At 38.4% G+C, this 24,936-nt stretch overlaps 2 protein-coding genes across 3 annotated transcripts; one reads left to right on the forward strand and one right to left on the reverse strand.

Moving 5' to 3' along the window:
• Positions 1-369: 369 nt before the first annotated feature.
• Positions 370-18,730, forward strand: si:ch211-161c3.6 (uncharacterized). The gene is made up of 6 exons (XM_008408677.3): positions 370-735; positions 3,897-4,066; positions 4,203-4,286; positions 6,833-6,883; positions 8,118-8,156; positions 12,806-18,730. Exons 2-6 carry the CDS (start codon positions 3,962-3,964, stop codon positions 12,872-12,874), a joined length of 348 nt encoding a protein of 115 aa, XP_008406899.1. The 5' UTR covers positions 370-735; positions 3,897-3,961; the 3' UTR covers positions 12,875-18,730.
• On the reverse strand, positions 18,727-24,515 carry c5h3orf18 (chromosome 5 C3orf18 homolog). 2 transcript variants are annotated; one of them, XM_081607065.1, is made up of 5 exons: positions 24,070-24,499; positions 22,805-23,240; positions 22,688-22,713; positions 21,285-21,414; positions 18,727-19,350 (listed from the first exon to the last, which is right to left on the reverse strand). In XM_081607065.1, exons 2-5 carry the CDS (start codon positions 23,072-23,074, stop codon positions 19,270-19,272), a joined length of 507 nt encoding a protein of 168 aa, XP_081463191.1. In that variant the 5' UTR covers positions 23,075-23,240; positions 24,070-24,499; the 3' UTR covers positions 18,727-19,269. The 2 variants fall into 2 exon arrangements, with proteins under 2 accessions (XP_081463191.1, XP_081463192.1); XM_081607066.1 differs by lacking the exon at positions 18,727-19,350 and adding an exon at positions 19,357-21,081 and having other exon boundaries at positions 24,070-24,515.
• Positions 24,516-24,936: the final 421 nt, after the last annotated feature.

The following is a 24,936-nucleotide window of genomic DNA, read 5'->3' on the forward strand; positions in this document are numbered from 1 at the left end:
AACAGTTTACAGCCCAGCAGATTAGGTTCCCATGAAGCCCTTTGATACAGAGGCCCTTTATGACTTACAAGGTTAGTGATACTGTGTATCTCTGGCCATGTAGGTGGGGAGATAACAGCAGGGAAAGTGAGTGAAACTCTCTGCTTGAAACTGTGCAGACTGTCTGCTCTCACTATGAAGCAAACTGAACCTTTTCCCTCCCTTCTTTTTTTGTGAGGGGGGGAGCGGGTGAGGGGGGGGGGGACTTCCTAGCCTCCCCCACTTCTTCTTTTTCTGTTTTTTCCTTGTGAACCCCGGAACCAGACCCTCTAGTCTGGTAATACCCCTGTCTTCTTTCCCCCTCTCAAGTGGGTGGTCCGGTGGAGCAGCCCTTGGGGCGGGGTCCTCTGTTTTCAACCCTCCTACCCCCGTTCTTTCTTGAAACATGCTTTAATAGAGAAAGTATGCAATGCATACTGCTCTGGTGCAACCCCCCACTATACTGCATCTGGGGTATTCGTGACTGGACGTCTGGGGGATCACACACATTTCCGATTAGGAAGGAGAGAGAGAGAGTGTGAGAGAGAGAGAAAGGGAGGGAGTGAGGGAGAGAGAAACAGAGAGAGAGAGAGAGAGATTACCATTTCAATCCAGCCAATGAGACAGGCGATACACTAAGATTTTCATAGTTGTGCAGGAGCACAACGTGAGCGGAGTGTGTGTGAACTTCCAGGTAAAGCTGCAAGCCGACCTAAGGTAAGGATCAACTTCCTCTGCTCCCCCCTCTGTCTGCCTCAGTGTGTGTGGCTGCATGACTCCTCAGCCCGAACATGGAGCCTATATATCTGCATACATGCAGGCTCTGAAAAGAGAGATTTTGCACCTGTGTTTCTTTGCCTTTTGTCCTATGGAAAGTTGTTCTTTTTTCGTCTGTCTCTTCAGCGCGACATTTCCCCAATTTTCTCCCCCATGTAGACCTGCTGTGTTATCGCTCCTAAAAAACAAACACACTTTAGAGAGAGAGAGAGATAGATGGGTTGCGCAAGTGATGGAAGCAGGGGGATGTTCTCGACTTTCTGCCTTTTAAAATAAATTTAAAAAAAAGAAGAAGAAGAAGAAGAAAGGAGACGAAAAAGCCGATGGCTTCTATTTGTTATTTTGGCGTCAACATGCGCCAGCTGCTCAATAGGGGATTCGCCTGGTTTCCTACTGTCGAGTTCGGCTTTTAGTGTGTATTTCTGCTCACTATGGTACTGCCGCCCATATGCAGAAAGTACATTCAGTCCCGTACTGGAGAGCCAAACACCGAGCGGTCTGAGTGGACGCTGCGCCGCCGATCACATCACATCAGATCGGCGCGTACTGTTGTTGTTGTTCCAAGAAGTGAGTTTTGCGAACCACGAAGCGACGTCGTGCGTCTCGTTTGGCTTTAAATCCGTCCAGCGAGGACGCATTTCTCGAATTACTCCGACTTCCTGCTTCGGTGCGGCGGTTTTGATAGGCTGTGATGGCAATTAGTGTTTGGCACATTCCTCACAGAGCCAGGCTCTGAGTGAATGACCACCTTGGGACACCTAGTTTCTGCGAGATATATGGCTCCCATTCCGTTTTTCCTGTTACCGAAAACTTCATAAATCCCTGCAAATAAAGTTGTTATAGGTTACATAACACAAGGACGCATTGTTCACCATATCACTGCATGCTGGAGAGAATTAATAATAATAATAAAAAAGCTCCAGACTGAGCTGTTTTGAAATGTTTTGATAATTAAGTTATCCAACAGTTTCTAAAAGGAAACGGGCCATTTAAAGCAAACAAAACATTGTGATATTTATTTTGAATATTGAAATCACGATGTTGGTGCAATAAACCCTAACCATTACTTCAAAGGAAAATATAATTTCATAAAATATGGATTCAAGACAGAAATCAATGAGCTTTAAATAGTTGCATTAATTGTTTAACTAATTTATTTATGTCAGTTTTCCTTTTTTCATAGGAAACCCTTATAAATAAAAGCAGCACAGGAACCTGCTTAATAAACATCCTGAACGATGTTTATTAATTTATTTGTCTTATTTAATGAATTTATATGTCACCTCACTCTAAACACGTCTGATTTATTTAATCAAAATCAATCCAATCAGATTCAAATCCAGCTACATACATTTTGGTTGAGCTTATAAGAAATTTCAGTAGCAGCTTTGGGTTTTTTGTGCCAGTCAAAGATTGTTAGTGGTTCCCATTTGGTCTTCCCTTTCAAATCTTCCTGGATGTTCCCGCTCTACTTCCTTTTTCATTATCTCAACATTCCCACAATTCCCTGCAAGCTTTAGCATCCTTGTCACTAGAACTTCCTTCAGGTGTATGCAGCGAGGGATGTATAAATCTTTCTAGCTCACCAAATGTAAGTTTGGCACTTCAAATGTTATAATCAACCAAATATTGGTTTCAAGCGCTTGTTTGCAATTGCAATTCTGGAGACTTTGTTATTAACATGACTTTATAAAGGATCATATTCAGCTGCTGAAGTTTCAAGGAGGTGTATGGTCACCATTTTCTGTTATTTATTAAATCCCTGTAATATACTACTAATGACTCATTGTTTACCATATTAATAGAAGCTGGTGGGAATGCATGACACTAAGCTAGTAATGACTCATAATATATTAATTAGTTGTTTGTTAGTTATGCTTTAATGCAACCACTCATTTTAAAGCTTTCTGCATGCACCTCTGCTCTTCACTTTGTTTTCTTGAGCACATCATGTTAATTTCAGTCATTATTGTTTTATCAATATGAGAAATGTTTCAGCTATAAAAGACTGCGAGGATGCAATATTTGGAATATTTCTAGGACCGTCCATTAAAACTTTACTTTGCAATAAAATATTTGGCTATGTGGTTACGTTTACTGTCCGTTATGCCAACCCCTGCAGACTCACCTGCAGACTCTGATAGTGGAGACACGTTGTGATAGTGGAAACGAAGGAAAAGAGAGAGGAAAACGTGGTCTAACCTGAATCAGCATCATCATCACAATTTTCCCATCACTCTTTTTGATCTTCAGCAGCTTGGTCACTGAAATCCTTTTCTGGTGACTGCAACAAGAGACATAGATGTCCATCCAGTTGATCAAATATGCAATTTTCATGGCATTTGAAATGTAATAATGCGCCACATATCTGACCCCAGCATTCCTTTACATCGACAGTATAAGAAACATTGACATTGCCTTGATTATTACAATTCAATGCTTTACATAAATCCCAAACCAGTGACAGAAACTAAAATAAAATAATCATTACAGTTGTCCACATAATAACAAAACGGATCAGTCACCGCAGTCCCAAACATGTTTTTGTCTGGTTGTTTCTCAGTTTTGTGTATTCACCAGTAGGTTTGTTTGTTTTCTTTCTGCCTCCTGTCTGCGTATTTGTGTGTCACTGCCACAGCTGTAAGTTAACCTGCAGCAACTTTCGCTTCTTTCCCGTCGAGAATCGGCTGATAGAGGGAAGCTGGACAGGCAGACATCAATGCAATAGATGCAGATCTTGAATGGCAGATTGAGTTGTGAATATCTGTGCTACTTTTAGTCTCCGTACACCATTCTCATGTTTCTCAACATTTGCCAGAGTCCATGTTCCGATGGTCCCAGTGCCAAGGCTTGAGCATGAGTGGTTCCCACAGTTGCTCTTGGAAAAATGTCCTGCATGGTTCTCAATTATACTTGTTATTATACAGTCATCTCTTATTTAAACAACTTTGTCTGAAACCCCTCAAAAAGTAGACGATTGAAAGTGCTAATATTTGATTAAGCAATTTGGCAAAGATTGTTGCATCGCTTCATTAAAAGGTATTCAGTTTGTTATTTCGTCTTGTTCTGCTGTTAAAAGTCACTTCTTTCCCCTGGTAAAGCCCCAGAGGCCTCTGCTCCAGGCTTTGATGCCAACACCCTCTAAAGCAGGTGGACAGACGCAGGAATGAGCGACAGTGGGACCAAAGAGCCGTCTCCTCAGTCGAGCACAGCCCAGTCGCCTGAGGAGCCCCAGCGCAGGGGTCGGGGTCGACCTCGGAAACAGCAGCAGGTAAAGCTTCAGAGGCTGCACTCGCCTCAAAAACCTGTAGTATTTAGTTTTAAGTTATAGCTGAATTGTCTTTTTTTTGTAGAGAGTGGGTAGAAAATGCATTTTTGATTGGTTGAGATGTGATCTCTCTCCAAAGGAGCCCGTTGGACCACCGACCCCAAAGAGGCCGAGAGGACGACCAAAAGGCAGCAAGAGCAAAGGCCCCAGAACAGCACTGAAGGTCAAAACTCACCACAACACTTTCATATTTATACACAACTACGTACTGATGACGTCAAAAGATCAACAACGTTTTTTTCTTTACCAAGAAAGTATTAATCTGTAAACTCAGACGTTTGTAAATAGTTCAGAAACTGATGGCGAAATCATACATGTGATGACATTCGCTGTAATTTGGGACATGGAATAGAAATACTTGCATTTTGTCAAATAGCACATAGGGAATGTGCGATTTTTTTCGTTTTCTGTGTTCAGTGCATCTGGATTAGTTACAAAACTACAAAAGTAGAAAAAACTAACTCATACAAAATCAGTTATCTGTGGGTATCTGGTCTGTATTTTCAGCCACTTGCTGATGCACTGTGCAGGATGAAATGATTGGAAGTCTTAGTCATCATTTTCTTGTGAGTTGTTTCAGCTTGTGACCTTCGTCAGGATTGTTTGAAGGCCAGCAGTGATTGACCTACCAATAAAACATGTTTCTTACCACTTCATATGTTGCTGGGATCTTCAGTTTTAGCAGATCTTATACCTTCTCCACGCATTTTGGGAATCAGTGGTGTGCCAGAAACGTTCCTCAATCTATATATCTATATATATATAAACATATCTCAAATCCCAAAGTCACTGAAAGGTTTCTGCATTTACAATAATTGGATCATTTTGTCGATAAAATGCCAGAAAATATTTAAAGTCAGATTAATTTAGCATGTCATCATCATGACAACAAAAGTCTACAGCATAATATGTAAACTCCCTGTCATAATAATAGTGAGAAAAAAGAAGACATCTTTATTTGTATGGAAACAGTAGAGGAACAGTGCTTTCTTATAGCTTTACAGAGAAAAAAAGGATAAATAAAGACAAAACCTCTCAAACTTAAACTGAGGTAAAAGTAAACAGATGGGCTAATTCATATGTCATCTGACTCACTTTGTTTGAAAATAACAAAAAAGTAATAGTGAAAAAAATAATCCCACAGCATAAAAGTAACTTAATTAAAAAAAAGAAAAGTTTTTTAAGCCATTTTTAACAGTATTGAAAGACAAGAGCTCTTAAAGTCTGTGAGACGGTTCTGCAGAGCTTTGAGCTGGTTTAAGTGAAAGCAGTCTTTTCCCTCTTCATTAATGATTTCCAGATTATCAGTGGCCGTCCTTATAAATCTGGACAGATCATCCCTGGTAATCCACTCAGTCAGACACAGGAGCCACCGTCCTGGAGACGTTGGACATACATGCAACCAGAGATGACACAGTAATACTTTCAAAATAATTATTACTAAAACATGCTCTGAAACTTACACATGTGACAATATGGTATCAGTGTCAAAAGTGTTTAAGGTTTTAGAACTCTATGTTTTTAAGACAGAAACTCCATAAACATTATCGTAAGTGTCTTTTGCATCTATTAATAAAGTTAATAAAAAAATATTAAAAATGTTTATTTTATCAATGCTACTAACCAAAGACTAAAGTGATCCAGAAAACATCTACAGATAGAGACAAACATAATTACGTATAATCTCTTCACTTTTCTTTAAAGCTTGTGCGTAAGGGAACACATTGACTAAAAGGACAGAAGCCCAGGATTGAACCTTGTGGGACTCCGTAGAAAAATGAGAAATGTTCTGAGAAATTTGGCCAAAGCGCAACAAAATGCTACCATTCGGTTAACAATAAGGTAAAAAAACAATGTGTATTGCTGTGTCAGGACAGTGTTACCTGTTCAGTGGGATCCCACTGTTGACTTTAAGAAGAACTGCTGAAGACCAGATATAAATAACCCAATTAACAAAAGCAATTATTTTCTGAAAAACAATCTCACACCAGATTGCTAACTTGTAAATATCCAGATATTAATTGCTTTGTTGATAAATGCTAATAAATCCCGTTATAGTTCACTTTGAACACTTTTGGAAGCTGCCATATAAACAGATGCAAATGCTGAGCTTCTGTTTACAACCTTCCTTTCCCATCTCTCTGAACCGTGTTAAAAGGTAGAACTGTAGCTTAAAACAAGTTTTTTTCTGCTTTATGGATGAGTTTTGCTGAGTTGCATTTATTAAATCTCCAGTGAATAAACTAGTTTGTTGTGCATCAGTGGCTCTGAGGTAGCAATTATTGCCAGTCAATTTAGCTTCTAAAACTTGTTAAAACACAGCAGATTGAGGTATTTAGTGGATGCAATTAGACATGCCAGTCACACAAATCCATCTTTCCGTGGAAAGTTCAGTTAGAGAAAACATCAACATGAGTTCACGAAGGCTTTACTGTTTGATTAGATGCAATCTTTTTATCTGTGGAGTTGTTTACATCAAGGTAAGCACATCTTTAGTACTCAAAATCTGTGCAGGTGCTCTAGATGTCGACATGCTGAGGAGGGATTTGACAAATTACTTTTGCTCAGTATCAATGCAGCTCTTTACATTCAGGAAGCAGAAGATTGCATATTCCAAAAGCTAGCTCTGCATAAAACCTCCTGGGAGGAATGTGAATATAGTAGCATGTAATCTAAACTTTTTCCATCACTGATTTGGTTTCTCCTCAGAAAGTAGAGCCTGTTGGGCAGAGGCGACCACGAGGGCGACCGAGAAAATGGGTATGGCGTTCTCACTGGCCAGTATGGAAGGACTGAGAATGTGCAGTTTTTTGCAAAAGTACTCAGACCCTTTGAACTTTTTCACACTTTTAAAGATCCAACCACACACTTTTATCACTAGTGGCCTTTACTGAACTGTAAATTGGCAGGAAACAGGGTGGAGAGAGAGGGAGAAGAAGACATGCAGTAAATGTCCCGGATCATGAATCGAATGCAGTACGACCGCGTCACGGACGGTGGCCTCTGCACATGGTGCACGATCTCTGCCAACTGGACCGCCCAGTGCCCCCACCTTTTCAGTATTTTACTGGGATTTTATGCAGTGGACCAACACAAAGTGATTTGGAATTGTGAAACGGAAAGAAATTATACATGGTCTTCTAAGTTTTTTAATAATAAATATCTAAAAAGTGTGGAATCCATTTGTTTTCATCCTCTGAGTCAATACTTTGTGGAGCCACCTTAAAGGTTAAAGGCAATGTCTTTACCAGCTTTAGACAATTAACATTTAGACCATTCATCCTTTCAAAACAGCCCAGTATGGTTAAAGAGAATCTGTCAACTGGATTTGATTGGAACTTTGATTGGGATATTTTAACACTTGAATATGTATTGATCTAGTTGTCCTGATATATAGGAACTCAGGATCTAACAGATTTTATTTTAGGATAAACCTATGTTTGGCCCAATCCAACTTTTCCAACCAGGTTCTCTGTCCTTGTTAATGAGAATTATCCCCACATCACAATTCTGCCACTACCATATTTTGCCATGGGGGTGAGCTTTGCTCGTTTTATGCTCCCCAGTGTTTTCTACAGAGATTTTCTTCTTGCCTCTCTTCCATAAAAACTAGATTTGTGTTGATTTCCCAGATGAATAGTGGATCTTTATAGTATTCCCTCCTTTTTTCTTAATAACTATGTGACTTTTAAATACCTATAGTTGCACTGGATTGTGTCTAGATGTATCAGTAATCATGAATGTTCACTGCACTGCTTCAAAAAAATCTTCAGATAAAATCCAAATAAATAAAATCAAAGTTTGTGGTTGAAAGTCCAAGGGGTATGAATGTTTTTGCAATGCATTTTCTCTCTAAAGCTTTTGTGCGTGCGTGCGTGCGTGCGTGCGTGCGTGCGTGTGTGTGTGTGTGTGCTGGAGCTGTTCAGTATGAAACTCATTTTCCATCAGTCTTTAATGGCTTCTACTGTCTTGTGTTTTATGTTTTGTTTTACAGCCCCGGAAAGTTGTTCCAGAAGTGACTGAAGAGCAGCAGGTGAGGAAAATGAAAAGGTGTAGCAGGGTGGTCTAGTTTTGTTTTAATGCAGCTCTTTCAGGCATTAAAGCCTAGCTGTTTGGCAAAAATAATAAAATAATAATAACCTCTCTCCCCCTCTAATATATTCAATTTTCAGTATGTTTGCTGCTCTTGCTCTTCATTGCTGAGGCCTCTACCCATACATACCCTTTAGTAAACTCGTCTTTGACTGCAAGCTGCACCAAGTTGCATTTCAGCATTTTTTTTTTGTTGCCACTCTTTTATAGTCTAACTTACATCTACAATCAGATCAAACTATAGGTGGAGAGAGTTTTTGAGAGTGCCGCCTCAGTTAAACAGAAATTTCATTCTGTGTCACACGTTTGCCTTTTGACTGGTGCCAGTTTGCAAGTCTTCTTGTGTCAAGCTTTGATCACATTTAAACCTACATTCAGCTGCGGAGTCACTACGTTCTGCGAATCCACAGCCGTGTTCTGTAAAGGTACAATCTAATCTACAAGCTGTTACAGTAAATACGTGTCGGAGGTAGTTAGTGATCAAACTACTCCTTAGATGTTTAGCGTAACTGCAGCATCTCTGGAGGAAAAAAAATCACTCAGCTGGAAACAGATATTTACATGTGCAGCTTACAAAGACACACCTTTTTTTTCTTACTGTTTGGCATTAAATCAGTCAAAACTTTTTCCCTGTTTATGTCAGGACTTGCAAAATTATTTCTGTTCCCTAAATGCCAGAAAAATGATAGACATTTCTAAAGAGACTTTTACATTTGTGTCATTTGTGGTTGTTGCAATCGGCTTTTCCTTCCTCAAGCTTATCACAATAGAGTTATGTGTGATTTGGGTCCATTCCACCTGGCTGATGTGATGGGACTGGGTCAGACTCATGAACACGTTCTGCGATGGCCGCTCCATCCTTTAGCCACTTCGTCTCTAATTTGGTGGCATGCTTAGGGGTCATTGATCCTGTTGGAAGATGCTTTACCCCCAAGCTTTCTCAAATGTCTTGTGATGTGCTTCAATATTTCCACGTCATGTATTTTATAAAGTTCACCAGTCCTTTCTTTGTCAGAAAAACAAATCATAATGTTGTTAGATTCCCTGCACCCTGGAGTTTGGGATGTTGTTCTCAAATGTGAAAGTTTCCATTTTCTTTCCTCCAAAGGCTTTGATGCTTTTGCTTCTTCAAGGTCACTTCTCCAAAAACTGCAGCTTTTGTGCAGGCTGCTGTCTGGCTTCCTGTGTTGCTTTTGGAGTATCAGCTTCTTTATTTCAGCCCACATAGATACAGGACTGATCTCACTGTCCATAATGGCTCTCTTACCATCTTCACCCAACATCTTCACAAGATCTTTTATTTATGTCTTGCGGTTCATGCAAGCTGATTCTACACAAGAAAACATGTTGATCTCAGGGAAAGAGAATCCATCTTCTTCCTAAATGTTATTATGGCTGGACACTCCCATGCTGCATGTTGCATCTAGATATTGACAGACATCTTCTTGTTTGTCGTCAAACTTTGATTAATTTAATGCCAGACACTAAGAAAAAAGGCTATGCAAATATCTGGCTACGATTATTTATTTATTTGTTTTAATAACAAAACATAAAAATACTTAAAAGTATTGCATAAGATGCACTGTAGCGATAGAGAATCAAATGATAAGTTATGAAAGTAGGCTGTCGTTTGGCCCATCTGATTCATATCATTTCACTTTAAACATAATACTAATACAGAAACATGAGTAGTCATGATAGGATTGCTGAGACTAGAACACAAACCTGTCTTCACAATTTGAATATTAGCTTTCCTTATTTTAAATGTGATACTTCGAGTCATTTAATTGCTCATTGATTTAATCATTTAAGAATTTTAGAGGTTTTTAAAAAAATCACCTTTTGGGGGAAATCTTATGCTGACATTTTTGGAAATCTCCAGTCTGATCTGTGTTAAGACATTGTTACTGCAATTATAAATGTTTTATTTTTATTTGATTTTGACACAAAGACAAACATGTCGCACGTTGTGTTTTTTAAGTGTTTATTCTGCAGATTCTGTATTTGCCGCTCTGCTTTATAAGATGAGATTAGCTGGTTAATCAGTCTGTCTGCTCTGATAGAGCCTGGGCCAGCTGTAGTTTTAAAACAGCTTTACCTTCATAAGTTGTGGTAAAGCTTTTAGTTTCCACACTGCGTTTTATGGCTGTGTTTGTTTTTTCTTACAGCGAGAAAAAAGTGTAGTAACTAGCAACAGGTGGGAGAGGGGCAATACTCTGTAACTGTGTGCTCTATGCAGTTAAAGAAAAATTTGTTCACTTTTACATTTTTGTGTTTTATCTAATGAAGAGGAGAAGATGGCAGAAGGCTTTAGTAGTTTAGAAACAGCAGCTTGGTGTGCCTCAATAATGATAACTGGTTCATGACTGGCACAAGTACAGCAAAACAAAAATGCCAGTGGTTAGGCTGAGGTTTAGGTCTAATGTCTACCACTAATTTAGAAACCTTAAAAAAAATAAAAAATGCTGTAATCATCCCTCAGTATTCAGCGGTTCAATTGAAGAACATTATCAAGTAAATCTTTGTAGAATGACTGGAAACGCCTCACTGATCCGGAAACATCTCCCTTAAATCCTGATACTGGAAGGCAGGAAAAATGCGCCTGGGTTTTTTATCCATTAAGCCACCAGGAGCCTTAGGTTGTTGCATTACAATGATTAAAGCGTCAAAAAGTCACCTGTTAACCAGACTCGCATGTTAGTTAACAGTTTACTTGTTAATAGTTAATAGTCTGGGTTCATCTCACTTCCCTCTGAAGCTGCTCCTAAGCAGAGGTGGAAGAAGAAGCAGATCATCTCTCCTGTGGGATTTTTGCTAATCTCCTGCCATCTGCTTCAGGGCATCACCCTGTAATACATCCTCACTCATGTTTTATGCTGTGTGTTTGGCTTATTTTATAATAAAGATAAGGGCACGTATAAATGTCACATTTCACTGACTTTCTAGTTCTACTGATCATTTTGGGATACAAGAACGTTTTCCAAGAGTGACCAGAAAAGTCTAATACTCTCTTGGTGACACTTTCTACTGAGAATAAAAGTGGTTCATGAATATGAATGACATAAAAAAAATAAAAGAATGTTGACATTTATTGAGACATTCTCTCTTCTATCTTAGATTTTACTATAAATACAGCTCTAGAAAAAACTAAGAGTCCACTGCACTGAAAACCTCATGGCTATTTAACCAAATATTGATTTATGTTCTCTTCCTGAGTTAAAACATCAGTATTGTTGTTTCTAAATGAATATTTCTTGTTTTCTTTGCATTATTTGAGGTCTGAAAGTGCTGCATCTTTTTGGTTATGTTGACCATTTTTCATTTTCTGCAGATAAATACAACATTTTGCTTGGAGTTTTGGAGGCATGTTGTCAGTGGTTCATAGAATAAAAACACAAAGTTCATTTTACTCAAACATATACATATACAGAGTAAAATCAGAGAAACTGGTCATTTTAAGTGGTTTTTCCAGAGCTGTATGTCAGTTAGTGTCATGCTGTTTGGGTTAATCACCACTAAAACCAGACATAACCTTATTTTAGCAATACAAGTTTTGAAAGTTGCTTGCTAATTAATTGTTTGTCACATGAAGTGTTGTTTTTACCTGAACTGATGTTGAAAGATCAGAAAAAAGAAGTTCAACAAAAATTAGCCCTACTCTTCATTTCACCTTTAACCTTGGATGTTTGGGATATCTTTAATTTACTTTTTTTAAGCTTAGCAAAAAAAGTGAAAAACAACTAAATTAGTAGATGTTTGAGTATCTAACAGTGAAGCAGCAAATTATAAATGTAAAAAAATGTTTTAAAAACTTGTTTTAAGTAAAAATTAAAAAATATATAATTACATGATTGTTTTTTTATTTTCATTCCCCAGACCTGTGACAGTTTCAAAAGTTAAAATTAATCACCCCTAATATTAAAAATTCAGGAAGCGTTGTCCGTTTTTTGTACACAAGCACCACTTTCAGTAAGTCGTCTCTGCACAAGCTTTGTTGTTTTTTTTTTTCTTTCTTCTGAACTGACTTCATGTTGATGTGGCGAATTCTTGGAAATTCACAGACTCTGGTGCCGAATTCCCCACATGGCATAAAGATCCTTTGGTCTCATCCACCTTTGGAGCGTTTCTCAGAAACCTCGGGCTGTTTTAGCCATCTTGTCGAGAGCGTTGCACAACAGCGTTTACCAAGACGATGCCCCTCGCCTCGCCTTATCGCATCCTCTGCGCTGAGCAGTTTGTCAAAGAGGTTAGGGCGCCTGAAAGAACTGAAACCATTGAGACAGACTCCTTTCTCAGAGGCACGCACACGAAGGGGAAGAATGAGTCAGTGTTGCGAGGGGAAACCTGATCTAACTGCTCTCTTCCCCTGTCTTCTTGGTTTCCTGATGTAACCGTCGTCTTCCTCACATTTCTAGGTCTGACGGCTGGAGCCTCGCTCTCTCGCACGCAATTGCCCCGTGAAGTTTTTGCCACTCATTCTTGTACTCTCGTGCTCTTTCTAGCGTTGATTCAGAACCTTTTTGAGCTGCGTGAGTCACCGCTCAGATAATAACCGATCTCTCTCCTCTGTTTGCTCCTCGGACGTTCCAGGGCCTTTCGGAGGTGGCCGAGGAGGGCCCCTCGTCATCTCAGGTGCCTGCTCAGGAGGAATCGGAGTAGATGGGATCCCTCTCTACCTACCTCAGTGTTTGGCCTCAAGCAAACAGGGGTACAATCTGACTCCCTATCTGTGATGGGAAATCAGGAACACACACACTTACACACACTCACACCCCAAAAAAAAAAAAAAAAAGAAAAGAAAATCCTCGCAGACAGCAGTTTCCTCTCCTGATCTAAACAGCACCATGGATTTGTTGTTGCTTTGAGTATCTGATCGTTTGAGCCTTGGTAAAGGCATGGTTCCAGCTTTTGGGAAAAGTATTTGCAGAGTTGCTGAATATTAAGAAAATGTGTGTTTTATATATAGACAGGAGGCAGAAAATAAAATAAAAACGTCTTCCTGTCTTGTGACAGCATGAATGTGCCTTTTAAAGTGATATAGCGCAGGTTCTCCAAAACCCTAAATAGTTATTGGTGAAAGAAATTAAACATTAAAGTAAAAACAAAACAACCGTCACAACTCCAGTGCTTTAAAACATAAGAAATTTCATTTTGGAACTAAATATTTCAGCTATTTTCTTGCTTCTACGTCCATTTATAATTATCAACATACCTTAATTGATTGACATGTGCTCTGCTTTGAATGCATGGTTAGAAGAAATGGGCCTCTTTAATGAAATACTAATTAAAATCAGTAATTAACATTCAGCTTAAAAAGTAAATCATTCAATAAAATTCTGTTTGATAGCTTCCGGAGGGTTATTTTATTAAAAACAATTGTTTTCTACTGTGAGATGTATTTTTTTCCAGACTAAGTAAATATAGTCAAATTAAAAGTTGTATTTTTCTAAATTGTTTGAGATTATGAGATTATGCTTCTGCAATAAAAGATAGAGTTTAATTATTTATAAAGATGGAGGGCAGTATGTATATAACTAGAGATGCACTAATCAATCAATCAGAATCAGCCAATTTTCCTTTAATTGGCTTTGATCAGATCAGAAGGCCTCATGAGATTTATTTTATCTACTATTCAGTCCTTTAGGTTTGACACTTAATGCTTTAATGCTTGATTCCCTCATTTTTTGTTGGATTCAAAGCTGCAGCCTGTTTTAAAAAAACTGCTACACATTTCTATTTCTTTTATTTCTCATATTCGGTAGTAAAAAAAATATGCAATCAGTCAAAAATCAAAGAAAACCGAATTAATCAGTATCAGGAAAAGCCAGATGTGTGCATCTCTGAATATGAGCTCTATGTAAGATTTCTAAAAAATGTTTAAGTTCGTCCTGTGCCTTCTAGCTCTACATCAAGCTATCAGCTCAAAGGTATGGAATAATTAGTGGCTTAATACCCCACTAACTAAATGCACCCAATTTAACCTTTATGTCTCACATTTAAAAGAGAATTTAAAAAATGTAATCGCCTGGATTGCAAATTTTTAAACCCATCTCAAGACCTGAGAGAATGCTTCTCCCTTAAAGTGGAACTATCCCTTTATTTTGCCAGCTGTCCTGAGCCTCTCAGTGAGACTTTTTGCATGTCTGTATGTTTTGTGTTTGTACGGAGAGAGAGATGCGGAGAAAGACAAAAAGAAAAGAGGCAGAATTTTTAAAAAAAAGGACAAAAGGAACCAAACTGAACTGTGTTTCAGCTGCTTTAAACTTAATATTTTTAAACCAATGTAACAACACAATCATGGCAAGCTGAACTCATTTTTGTGAAAGCTGGTGTGATTTCAAACTGAAATATCCATTTTCAGAGATTACTTCTTAACCTCAGCTGAGTAAATCCTTCCAAGCAGAAAGTGACTGATTCAAATCCAAAAGTTGAAATGGATATTTCATTTTGGAACAAAAATAGAAAAAACTAAAACAAAACCTTCATAAATACTTGAGTCGACCGCAGTGTTGACGTGTCATTTTTTTTTTTACCACTCTCAGGATTTCACTTTTTTAACAGTGCTCTTACGTCATTGATGAAAACCTCAGGTACATATCTATTCAGGAACATGATATCTACTCAGTAATAATTGTGGTGCTGTGTTTGTTGTGCGATTCTGATCTGTATTTGACATTACCAGTATGCCTTGACTCAAAGACCTCATGTAAAAACCTCAGTCAGCCTCAGCTTCTTGATCTCTCATTCTACCTCAGCGACACAAAAACACAGAAGATCCTCCTGCAAAGTTATCCTTCACTCCCTCAGAAGTGATACTGTATACGCAAACACACGCATGCACACGCACACACACACACACACACACACACACGCACACGCGCACACACACACACACACACAACCACGCGCATGTGTACCAATGCAAATCAACAAGTTTCAGGGCTTAAATGCCAACAAATCAACAAATACACACAAGTAACAAGAGGATGTTACACTCCAGCGGAGGTGTACAGATAAAGTATCGATATCATTTAATAAAAATAACTGTATCTGATTAAAAAAAACAAAAAAAAAACTGAAACGAGACTCTGATCTCCTGGGAATTAAAGTGCAGCCAATAGTTTACAACAACTTGATGAAATACTTGCCTTTTAGAGTGTAGTACCTTATGAAAACCTGTATTTTTTTATTTTTTATTTTTTTTGTGGGACGGGGAGGGGATTGTTATTCTTTTTCTTATTTTTACTACATCATGTATTTTTTTCTCTGATTCTTACACTGTAAAATGTATGTGTGACACTTAATTCTTGGCAGCAAAATAGCCGCAACGTGCTGAAATACATTAGATGAACCTCAATGTTTGCACATACTTGACCCAATTGTGCTACAATAACACGACACGATTGTACTGAACTGATGGTGTGTTTTATTGCTTATGAGTTTTTTTTTTACTACTTCGAGGTGAAAAAGGTTGGGTCTTATAGATTTTTTTTGCTTTAAAGGATAATATTTGCTTCTGAACATACAGTGCCTTGCAAAACTCTTCATAACCTTTTAAACTTATTCATATTTTAAGTTTCAGTGTGTTTTATTTGGACTTTATGTTTTTGACCAACACAGTGAAGAGATTAGAAGATGAAGAATCACTTTTTACTGCTGCAGGCTTTTAAAGTGTGTCTTTTGCCAGCTTTGCACGTTTTCTTTACCATTTAGTTCGAGACGGAGCTTCTCTAAACTTTGGTTTTGTACTTTTGCCACATCTCTCTCTGGATCTCTGCAGTTCCTGCTTTCCTCGCCACGCATGGCGGTTTAGGCCATGTTTTGGTAGATTTGAAGTACTCTATGTACAGATTATGAACTGAACTGATCTCTGTGAGAAGTTTAAAGCTTGGGGTGTTGTTTTATAACTTTACAGCTTCCCGCTCCTCCACAGCTTTATTCCTGCAGTGTTCCTCGGTTTAATCCCTTGGTTTAGGTGGCTTCTCAAGGCAGTTGGTTCCATCAGATTATTAGGGTTTAAATACAGATTTGTATTTTAAATACATTTTAAAACATGCATCCGTCCAGCTAATACGTATGCATCGCCTCCTGTTGGTCTACTGCATAAAAAGCCCAGTACAATACGTTCCCATTTCTGGTTGTAATATAAAAAAATGTCTAAAAAGTTTAATAAGTTTCAATACTTTTGCAAGCCACTGTATTTAAATGTCAGTTAAGCACAGAGGATTTTATTAGTTGGGCATAAAACACTCATTAGTTTTCACTGAAGTGATTCAATGAAACCCCTTAACTAAGAGGTTTGCTGCTTTTTCGGGGTAAGACGTTTTGTTTCTGTTTACTTTCATGTTCACAATAAATAAAATGCAACTTTTTTAACGGTGTGTTCAGTGCTGCCAGAAATCCCAAGACATGAACGTTAAACCTGCATGTTTCCTGCAGGGCCGTTGATCATTTTTAGATCTTATATTGGTGAAGTTAGAAGAAACAAGAAGAATAAAAAATATATAGCTATAAAATTAGGCAGATAATTACAGGAATTACCCCTGTAGACAAAAAAAAATGGTTGATTCTTCATTAATAAGTCAACTTAAGAGCAAAACTCTCAGGTTTGTACCCTGGTCAAAGCTGAAAATATGACATTTTTGATTATAGGGCAGAAAAGTCATTGATAATGTCACTTATTTTCCATACATAGGTATTTGATCTGGTTTTTATAATAAATCAGAAAGGTATACTGTATAATTACAGAGTTTTCTTGTTGCCAGTTTCATTACCAGCCTCGCCTGGTTTAAGGTTGATCAGCTCTAAGTGAGAGCAGAAACACTCACAACATGTTGATCTAGTCGTTAAGTCTCTTTGTTGCCCTCCATGGCAGACTAAATGCTCCTTCAGCTATGTGTGCCTCCAAATACCAAGTGGTCACTATAGATGCACATTGCTACCACTGTTAATTATCATCAGATCATGCTAAACATGCTGTAAGGAGACGGTTCTGATACTTTAAGGGGGGTTCTGTTTGGTTTTTATTATCGTACCTGTTGCAGACTGTCTGAACTACTTGAGTTTGTAAAAGAAGACATTAGAGCTGAGAACTTGTGAATTTAGTTATTTGCCTATTTTACATGTGAAATGTGTTAAAATAGCAAATCAGAGTCAACATTCAAATGTTGTAACCAGTCCTTCAGAGCTGCTGGTTTTCTACCTCCTTGAGATGTCTTCCTGGTTGAACACACTTGATTTAAATGAATGGGTCATGCTTTTATTTTGAAGGGTTTGATGACAGACTAAATATATACTGAACTGTCATCAGGTTGGAGCAGGAACCCATTTACAAAATGGAGCCCTTTTGCTAATTTAGTTCTAATAAAAGCATAATTTGAACTAAATAATAATTTCCAACATGTAGTCACTATTACTGATTAAATTAACACTATTTGTAACGTAATCTTTACGAAACTCTGAGCTACTAGCATTTGCAACCTCACACGTGATAAAAAGTGTCTGAGTTTTTAGTTAGCAGTTATCTGACGTCTGAAATCTTCAGACAGCTCTCTGCTAACGATAAAATACTGATTGCTGATAAGTAATCCACAGAACCCTACCTTAGAACTGCGTCTGCAGCGGATAACTAACCTCCAAAAGGTAATTAATCTAAAAGTAGTTAATCTAAAATATCTGGACACCTTTTCTTGCTGGGATTTCTGTTCTTACGCTGACATATCGAAGATTTTTTTTAAATTTTTTATAAAATATATCAAAAATGCATCAAACATGTCATTCTTGCATTGCTTATTACTTGAAAATCACCCATTTACTTTATATTCAAACACTTTTTTTTCTGTTTTTACTTATACATCATTTATTTTATGTATTTCAGCACCGTTGCCTAAGCTGCTGCCACATTACCGATTTATTCAACGCTGCATTGACTTTACTTATTTAGCCCTCCTGGACTACCTCTGAAGAGAACCAAGCCTGGGCCATTTTTTAGGCAGATATATGGAGACTTCTGTCCTTTACGGCCCGAAGTCTCCATCAGACCTGCAGGCAGAGTGGATCATAAAATCTTGAAATAACTTTTGAATAGTACTGCAGTAGTCCACACACACGTCTCATCTCACTATATTGATATGACCAGAGAATGAGAGTCAGCCTGAAAGGCGCCTCTTAATTTAACTCCAGCTAAGTCAGTGTGTTATTTTACACGAGCTGTGTTTGGATATTTACTCTTTCTGTAAGGGGACAATGTTGTTTTGTGATCTTACTGCTAGTGATATAGTTACATACAGCACTTGATCTAGTTTCAACTATTGAAAAGTTGAACAGTAACTTGAGAAATCATCTTTAATGCCTTACCTTTTACACAATGTAATAGTTACGTTATTGATATGTCCTCATCCACTTCTTTAATACAACTCACAAACCTGTGATATATATTTTGTTATGATTCTTTACGTTGTGATTTGTGTTACCTTGCTTCTATATTGCTTATCAATAAAAATATCACACTCTTCATTTGTTGCCATGGATTTGTGCCGTCTTTTTTTTCCTCTGGATTTTTATTTTTAATGTGTACAGATGGAAATGATATTAATCCACAGTCTGTAAAGAAGACAAATAGGGAGGAAAACAGATTGAGGATGGCGACACATCCAGCATACGAGGTGTAAGACCACAAAATCACTAGAACAGATTCACAATTTCCTCGTATGAAACAGAAACATAGATGCAAGAAACTGACAAGCTATTAAATATTTTAACAATGACGGAGCATAGTTTTAAAAAAACAAGGGTGCCACACTTAATTGGTGCCCCAGTGAATAATAATAATAATAATAGTGCAAGATCATTACTGACCCTTTGCATTGTTCTCACTGAGTTTTTTCTTTGATACAACCACTTGACACGTTGTGAAGACAACATTTATCAGACCTCCAGCTTAAGTCTAGCTTCCCTTTGTTTTCCCCTCGTTAGTGACAGTCTGTGCCTGGGTATGTGAGAGGGTCTGCAGCTCTCCTGCAGGCTGGGGCTGACCAGGCAGGGCGGAGGGGCCGTTAAGCATTGAGGGCTTTGGCAACATCTGTGAAGACCAGACGACTGGGTCGCTGCGTTGTCCCCTGGGAGGTTGTGAGAGTCTGCAGAGTAGAAAGCAGAGGAAGTTTATAACCAGTCCACTGCAACGGCTGCTGTTTTGTCTAGAAATGGTGTCGATGCGGACAAAGGTGTAGGTTTTTATTTACACTGTAAAACATCTGAGCCGCATTTAGTTGGGTCTACTGCCTGCTACTCTTTAAGCCAAATAAATTTAGTGAGTTTTAGATTTGAACCTGAATGTGAATTTGTGGGAGATAAACCTACAACAGTAAGTTGTGTTAACTTTTTGTTAATTTTGTCAAACCTCCAAAAGTTGAATAAGCTAGAGTTTTTAGGTTAGCACTTAAAAACTGAAGAAAAAGACAGGTGTGGGAACTATTTTCCAGAATGCTTAGCGGCGTGTTTGTATCCTGAGATAGAAATGCGTTACATTGATCTGACTCTGTTATTAAGGCAAATGTTTATTTTAAAGCTTGAGGATAATGTCCTGTTTTAAACAATTCATTTTCATGGTTAATAAAATTCATTATCAGATCAGAAATTTTGTTCATGCAATTTGAAACTAGAATTTAAATTATTCTAAAGTAAAATAAGTAGTTATTTTAACTTGATGCTGTGAATGAAAATAATAGAGAAATGTGACTCTTTCACTAGGGGAAAGCAGTTTTTTTTCTTCCATATTGTGAAATAAATATTTGGTTTAAATTGCAGCATTAAGTTAAAACTCACAATTCAAGATTAAAGAACTTAAAAACAACATTTACACAACTCGTCTCTTGTTGTTAAATCAAATTCATGAACTTTAATTTCTGAGTTAAAACCAAAACAATTTTCTTGTTGACTTAAATTACATTTTCAACCCTAACCCTAACCACCTCCAAAAGTTTTACAGCGTAACAATTATATGTAGAAAAATGACTTTTTACATGTTAAACGGTAATTAAAGCTCCTGCTCTAATCCTAACATTCACATTTTGATCAGTTGTACAATTAACACCACATGCCACAAACACACGTTAGTAAATTTATTGTTATCCCTGATAAAGACGAGTAAAACTCCCCTCCAAAAAGAACTACCCTACTTTTGTTACAGCAACAAAATCTTAATCTGAAAATCTTGGAAAATCCAACGTTGACTTTAATTACATTTATTTACTTATCGTTTTGGTAAATCAAACACTAATTCATATTAAGACACATATTTGTCAGGGGTACAAATAAATTTCTCCAGTAGTAACTAAACAGATGAATGAATTGAGGGCAGCTGAAAACTTTTGTAAGCAGATAACTTTTAAAATCAGAAACAAATTTTTTTGTGTCCAACTAATAAAAATATGTGGATTTTTTTTATCTAAAACAAACACTTACATCGTGTGATTTTACTTGTACTGCATGGTTTATGTTAGTTTTCTTGTTAGTCCCACATTTTGCATCACAAGGCTCCATTTTAAAGGTTTTTGCTCAGTTTTTTGTGGCCTTCAGTAGCTACATCTTCTATGAATTCATGGATGAAGGATAAATAATGAAATTAAGTGATAGATTATAAGGGTGCAGGTTCACAGAAAGAGACTTTAAGCAAAACTGTTTATTTTATGTCAATTAATTTTCTTTAGATTCGAATTTTAAATATATTTCAAACGTTTTGCCTTCTTGCCGTTACTATGGATACTGAAACAGGGACAGCATGAGTGAGGGGAAGAACAGTGAGGTTAGAAGAAGAGGTTCAAAGGTCACATGGGTGATACTTTACCATGTTTGCCCTTTTGTCAAAACTTTAAACAGAAATCAAAAAAAGGCAAAAATTAACACAAAGACAGAATAAATCATATTCATAACCAAGTGAAAGTTTTATACACAAGTACACATTAACAACTAAAAAAGAAAACTTTGACAAAAAGATCACGAGGTTCAGTCATAATTATATGTAGCTTAGATTAGAAATGTGCTGATGTTTTCTTGGCGCCGTCCGGCCTACCTTGGCGTTTGGACCCGCGAGGCTGCCGTCCCGTCCGTGATCCAGTAGTTCCTGTTCCAGGAGGTCGTCCTGTTCTTCAGCCGGGTCAAAGTTGTACATGGGCATGAGCTGATGTCTCAGCTTCTCTAACCTGAAACACAGACAAAGTCTGGTTCTGCTGGAGGTTTCTTCCTGTGAGGAATGAGTTGTTCCTCCCCACTGTCACCTCGTGTTTCCTACAGGACAGCGAACGCATCCAAGTGGACGTTTGATTTCATAAATAGTTTGTGTTTTACAAACTGCTCTTGTTCTGGTGGAGTTGAACATTTTTTTAGTTGGACCGAGTTGGAGTATCGACGAATACATGTGAATCTGATAGCATTTTTCATATTGCAATGCTGTGGGGAAAAATTAGGAGACCTTTTTTGTGTTCTTTCTGAAGGAAAGTTCACATATTGACATCTTTTAGATTTGTCTATGAAAAAGAAAAGGATTAAATTATAGGAAGACATTATAGAAATTAAGCTTGTTTTGCTCAGTTAACAAAAAAATATTTGGTTTACACTAAAACTCCTCCATTCTGGTGTCAAAACAATTCAATTTTAGGCTTAAATGTGCAAAGAACATCCTGATCTTTGTCTATATTCTCTCTGACAAACTTCTCTCTGGCCTACATGCCTTTCTTAGAAAGCAGAAATTTCCTCCCTGCGACAGACTGGCGACCTGTCCAGGGTGTACCCCGCCTCTCACCCGGTACGCTAGCTGGAGATAGGCACCAGCAACCCTCCCGACCCCACTGAGGGAAGGGTGTAAGAGAATGGATGGATGGATGGATGGATGGATGGATGGATGGATGGATGGATGGATGGATGGATGGATGGATGGATGGATGGATGGATGGATGGATGGATGGATGGATGGATGGATGGATGGATGGATGGATGGATGGATGGATGGATGGATGGATGGATGGAAGTTTCCTCCTTTCAGGAAAGGTAAACTTTTTTTGTCTCTTTCTTTCACATATAATAGAATGGCTGTTTTTATCTTTTCAGACTCAAAAGTTGCAAGTCTTTCTTCTGAAGGCCTCAGGCTTTCTGGTGTTCGGTCTTTCTTCAACAGTCAGCAGAGCATTAAAATAAATGTTTCAGCAGGGTGAACCTCCCTCAAAATGCCTCATAATGATGCTTTCTTCATTATTATACATGTCTGGTCAATCAGCCATTTTCTTAGAGGTTGCAAGTTCAGTTTAAAAACATAAAGATGATGCTAATTGTTAAGCTGATTTGCATGCAACGCCCCCTCCCCCCTCAACATCTGTCCATCTTAAGTTACATATTTAGATGCAAATTATGCAACAAACTAAAAAAAAAATCTTCCTCTAGCCTCTTGTAGAGATAGTTCAGCAAAATGTAAAGACTTACCGCTTCCGTTTCCGAATGTACAGCATCTGTAATAAAAAAAGACATTAAAATATCTATTAACTAGATCATCAAAAGGAGTTAAGTACAACGTAGGAGAATCTTGAATCAGTTCCTTACTATTGCCACCGCTAGGCCAATGAGGGTGATGATGCCGAAGGGCACCAGCAGCATTCCAACACTCGAGCCCTCAATCACCACGTTTGGAGCCGCGGTGGCGTTGAAGCTGCTCTCGTTTGTTGTTGCTGCTGTCGTTAGGGTAACAGTCATAAATGTTCTTGAGGTGATGTTTTCTCTGGGTCCGAGGCTCGTTGAGAGCAACGGGCCCGTGGCGGTTGTTGCAGTTGTCGAGAGAAAACTTGACGCTGTCTTGGCAGTGTTCACAGCCATGGTCGGGTGTAGGTTTCTCAAGCAGATTTTCTCAAACTTTTTCCCTTTTATTTTGGTGTGGATGTTGACGTGTTGCTTAGTTTCTAACGTGCCTCATGGTCAGTACAGCCGTCCTGCCGTCGGTTTAAGGTCTGCTGAGGCATTGATGGTTCTTCCTCCATATGAGCTGCAAAAGGAGACACAAGCAAAAAATGCTTTACATCTGTCTGTTGATGATGTGCTTAAATCATTTTTTTAGAAATCCAGATTTTTATTTAGCCCCTGGCTGTTAGTGCCAGCAAGGTTGTGGCGGGTGTTTCTGTTTTTTTCTTCTTCTTTTTTTGGCAGGATGTGGGTAACAAACGTACAGGAGGAATCTGGTGTACATACTTCATAAAGTCAGAGGAATACTAACCACTCTAACTGTAACGTTCACCTCTAGGAAATGTGCTGGCAGCACTTCCAGACATCAAACTCAACTTACACCCACACACACACACACACACACACACATACACACACACACACGCACGCACACACGCACACACACACACACACACACAGTGGTTCCATAAATATCCACTGCATGGCTTGAGCCCATGTTCCTCCCACCTACTTGCGTACTACACGCGTCCCATGAGAGCGAATAGCACTTTTTCCCCAAGATTTACACATATGAAGAGGTTCCTTTTTTAAAAGAGCATGCTTTCTATAGTGACACAGGAAGGCACAGACATATGATCCATTCCTCCCTCCTCATCCTGTCTGCTTTTGCACTTAATGAGGAACATGTGCAACTGAAGCCAACCAATGAAAAACAAAGGCTGGTTTTAGTCGGCTGCTGTAGTTCAGTCTGCGTTGCCCTGCTCTGCACAAAAACAAACGCTCGCAGCTCTTTGCATGGGATCATGTCATGCTCCTCTTGATGTTATTTTTAGTTAAGATGTGCTGCATCTCGGCTGCTAATCCTGCCAACATGAGCAGGTCTTACCCTCAGATTAGATATGCATACGTACCTCAACATACAACATGCATGTTAAGAGGTGAGCAGCAGCAGGACTGGGGCTACCTAACAGCAGGAAACATTCATAGGAAGAGGTAACATTTGCTCCAGTGTCTGTGCCGCCTCCTCCTCTTCTCCTTCCCCCTTCAGCAATGCAGGTACTGCACAGGCTGTTTACACTGACACAACAGCCATTTGCTCTAAGGATGAACTCCACAAATCAAAAGTAACCCTATCCTGGCTGCCACCCCCCAAGAGATTCCACCCTTCCAGTTCTTCGAGTTGCTTCCTTGGATTCACTCCCGCTGTCTTGCCCTTTTTCTTGTATTTCACACAACAGAGGCTTCTCTTGGGATGCTGCAAACAGAAGATCAGTGCTGTGAGCTCCCTCCCCCTTCACCCTGCAATTGGTCCGATGGCTTCAAGATTGTGAATGTGGTTGGCTGCGTCTGCTGCCCGTTTGGCTTTACAGGGATGAGAATGGGATTTAATGGCTGTGACCACCAGATGCTGTCAGAGCCATGTGAATGACTGCATCCGGGTGGTAGGTCTGAGGAAGTTAACCCTGTGATGGCTAACCCTCAATCCAATGACTTTACTCACACAAGCAGGAGATAAAATACTGTTCAGGTTTTCTTTTTTTAATAGTCATAACTTCTATTCAAAGTAATTTCTAGGCCAAATTGTGTGCTTAGCAACAACAAAACAAGAGTGTCAACAAAATCAAGTTTTCAGATTACGTGTAATTTATCAGAAATCACTAACACAAATATGTAAAGTGAAGCAAAAAGTAGATACTACAAAATGTGTTTTAATATTTTTTTATTTTCTTGTTTCTGATTTATAAAATGTATACTTGAAGTTTGTAAACCTTAACATG

The sequence above is a fragment of the Poecilia reticulata genome, chromosome 5, assembly GCF_904066995.2.
Source record: "Poecilia reticulata chromosome 5, P_reticulata-male-v2, whole genome shotgun sequence".
Classification (NCBI taxonomy): domain Eukaryota; kingdom Metazoa; phylum Chordata; class Actinopteri; order Cyprinodontiformes; family Poeciliidae; genus Poecilia; species Poecilia reticulata.

Bases quoted from the DNA above. Each gene is read 5' to 3' on its own strand.
- si:ch211-161c3.6 (XM_008408677.3), top strand. From the start codon at position 3,962: ATGAGCGACAGTGGGACCAAAGAGCCGTCTCCTCAGTCGAGCACAGCC. The intron at 4,287-6,832 runs GTCAAAACTCAC...GTTTCTCCTCAG, and splicing joins GCCCCAGAACAGCACTGAAG to AAAGTAGAGCCTGTTGGGCA. The intron at 6,884-8,117 runs GTATGGCGTTCT...TTTGTTTTACAG, and splicing joins GAGGGCGACCGAGAAAATGG to CCCCGGAAAGTTGTTCCAGA.
- c5h3orf18 (XM_081607065.1), bottom strand. From the start codon at position 23,074: ATGGCTGTGAACACTGCCAAGACAGCGTCAAGTTTTCTCTCGACAACT. The intron at 22,714-22,804 runs GTAAGGAACTGA...TTTTTATTACAG, and splicing joins TTGGCCTAGCGGTGGCAATA to ATGCTGTACATTCGGAAACG. The intron at 19,351-21,284 runs GTAGGCCGGACG...TCTACTCTGCAG, and splicing joins TCGCGGGTCCAAACGCCAAG to ACTCTCACAACCTCCCAGGG.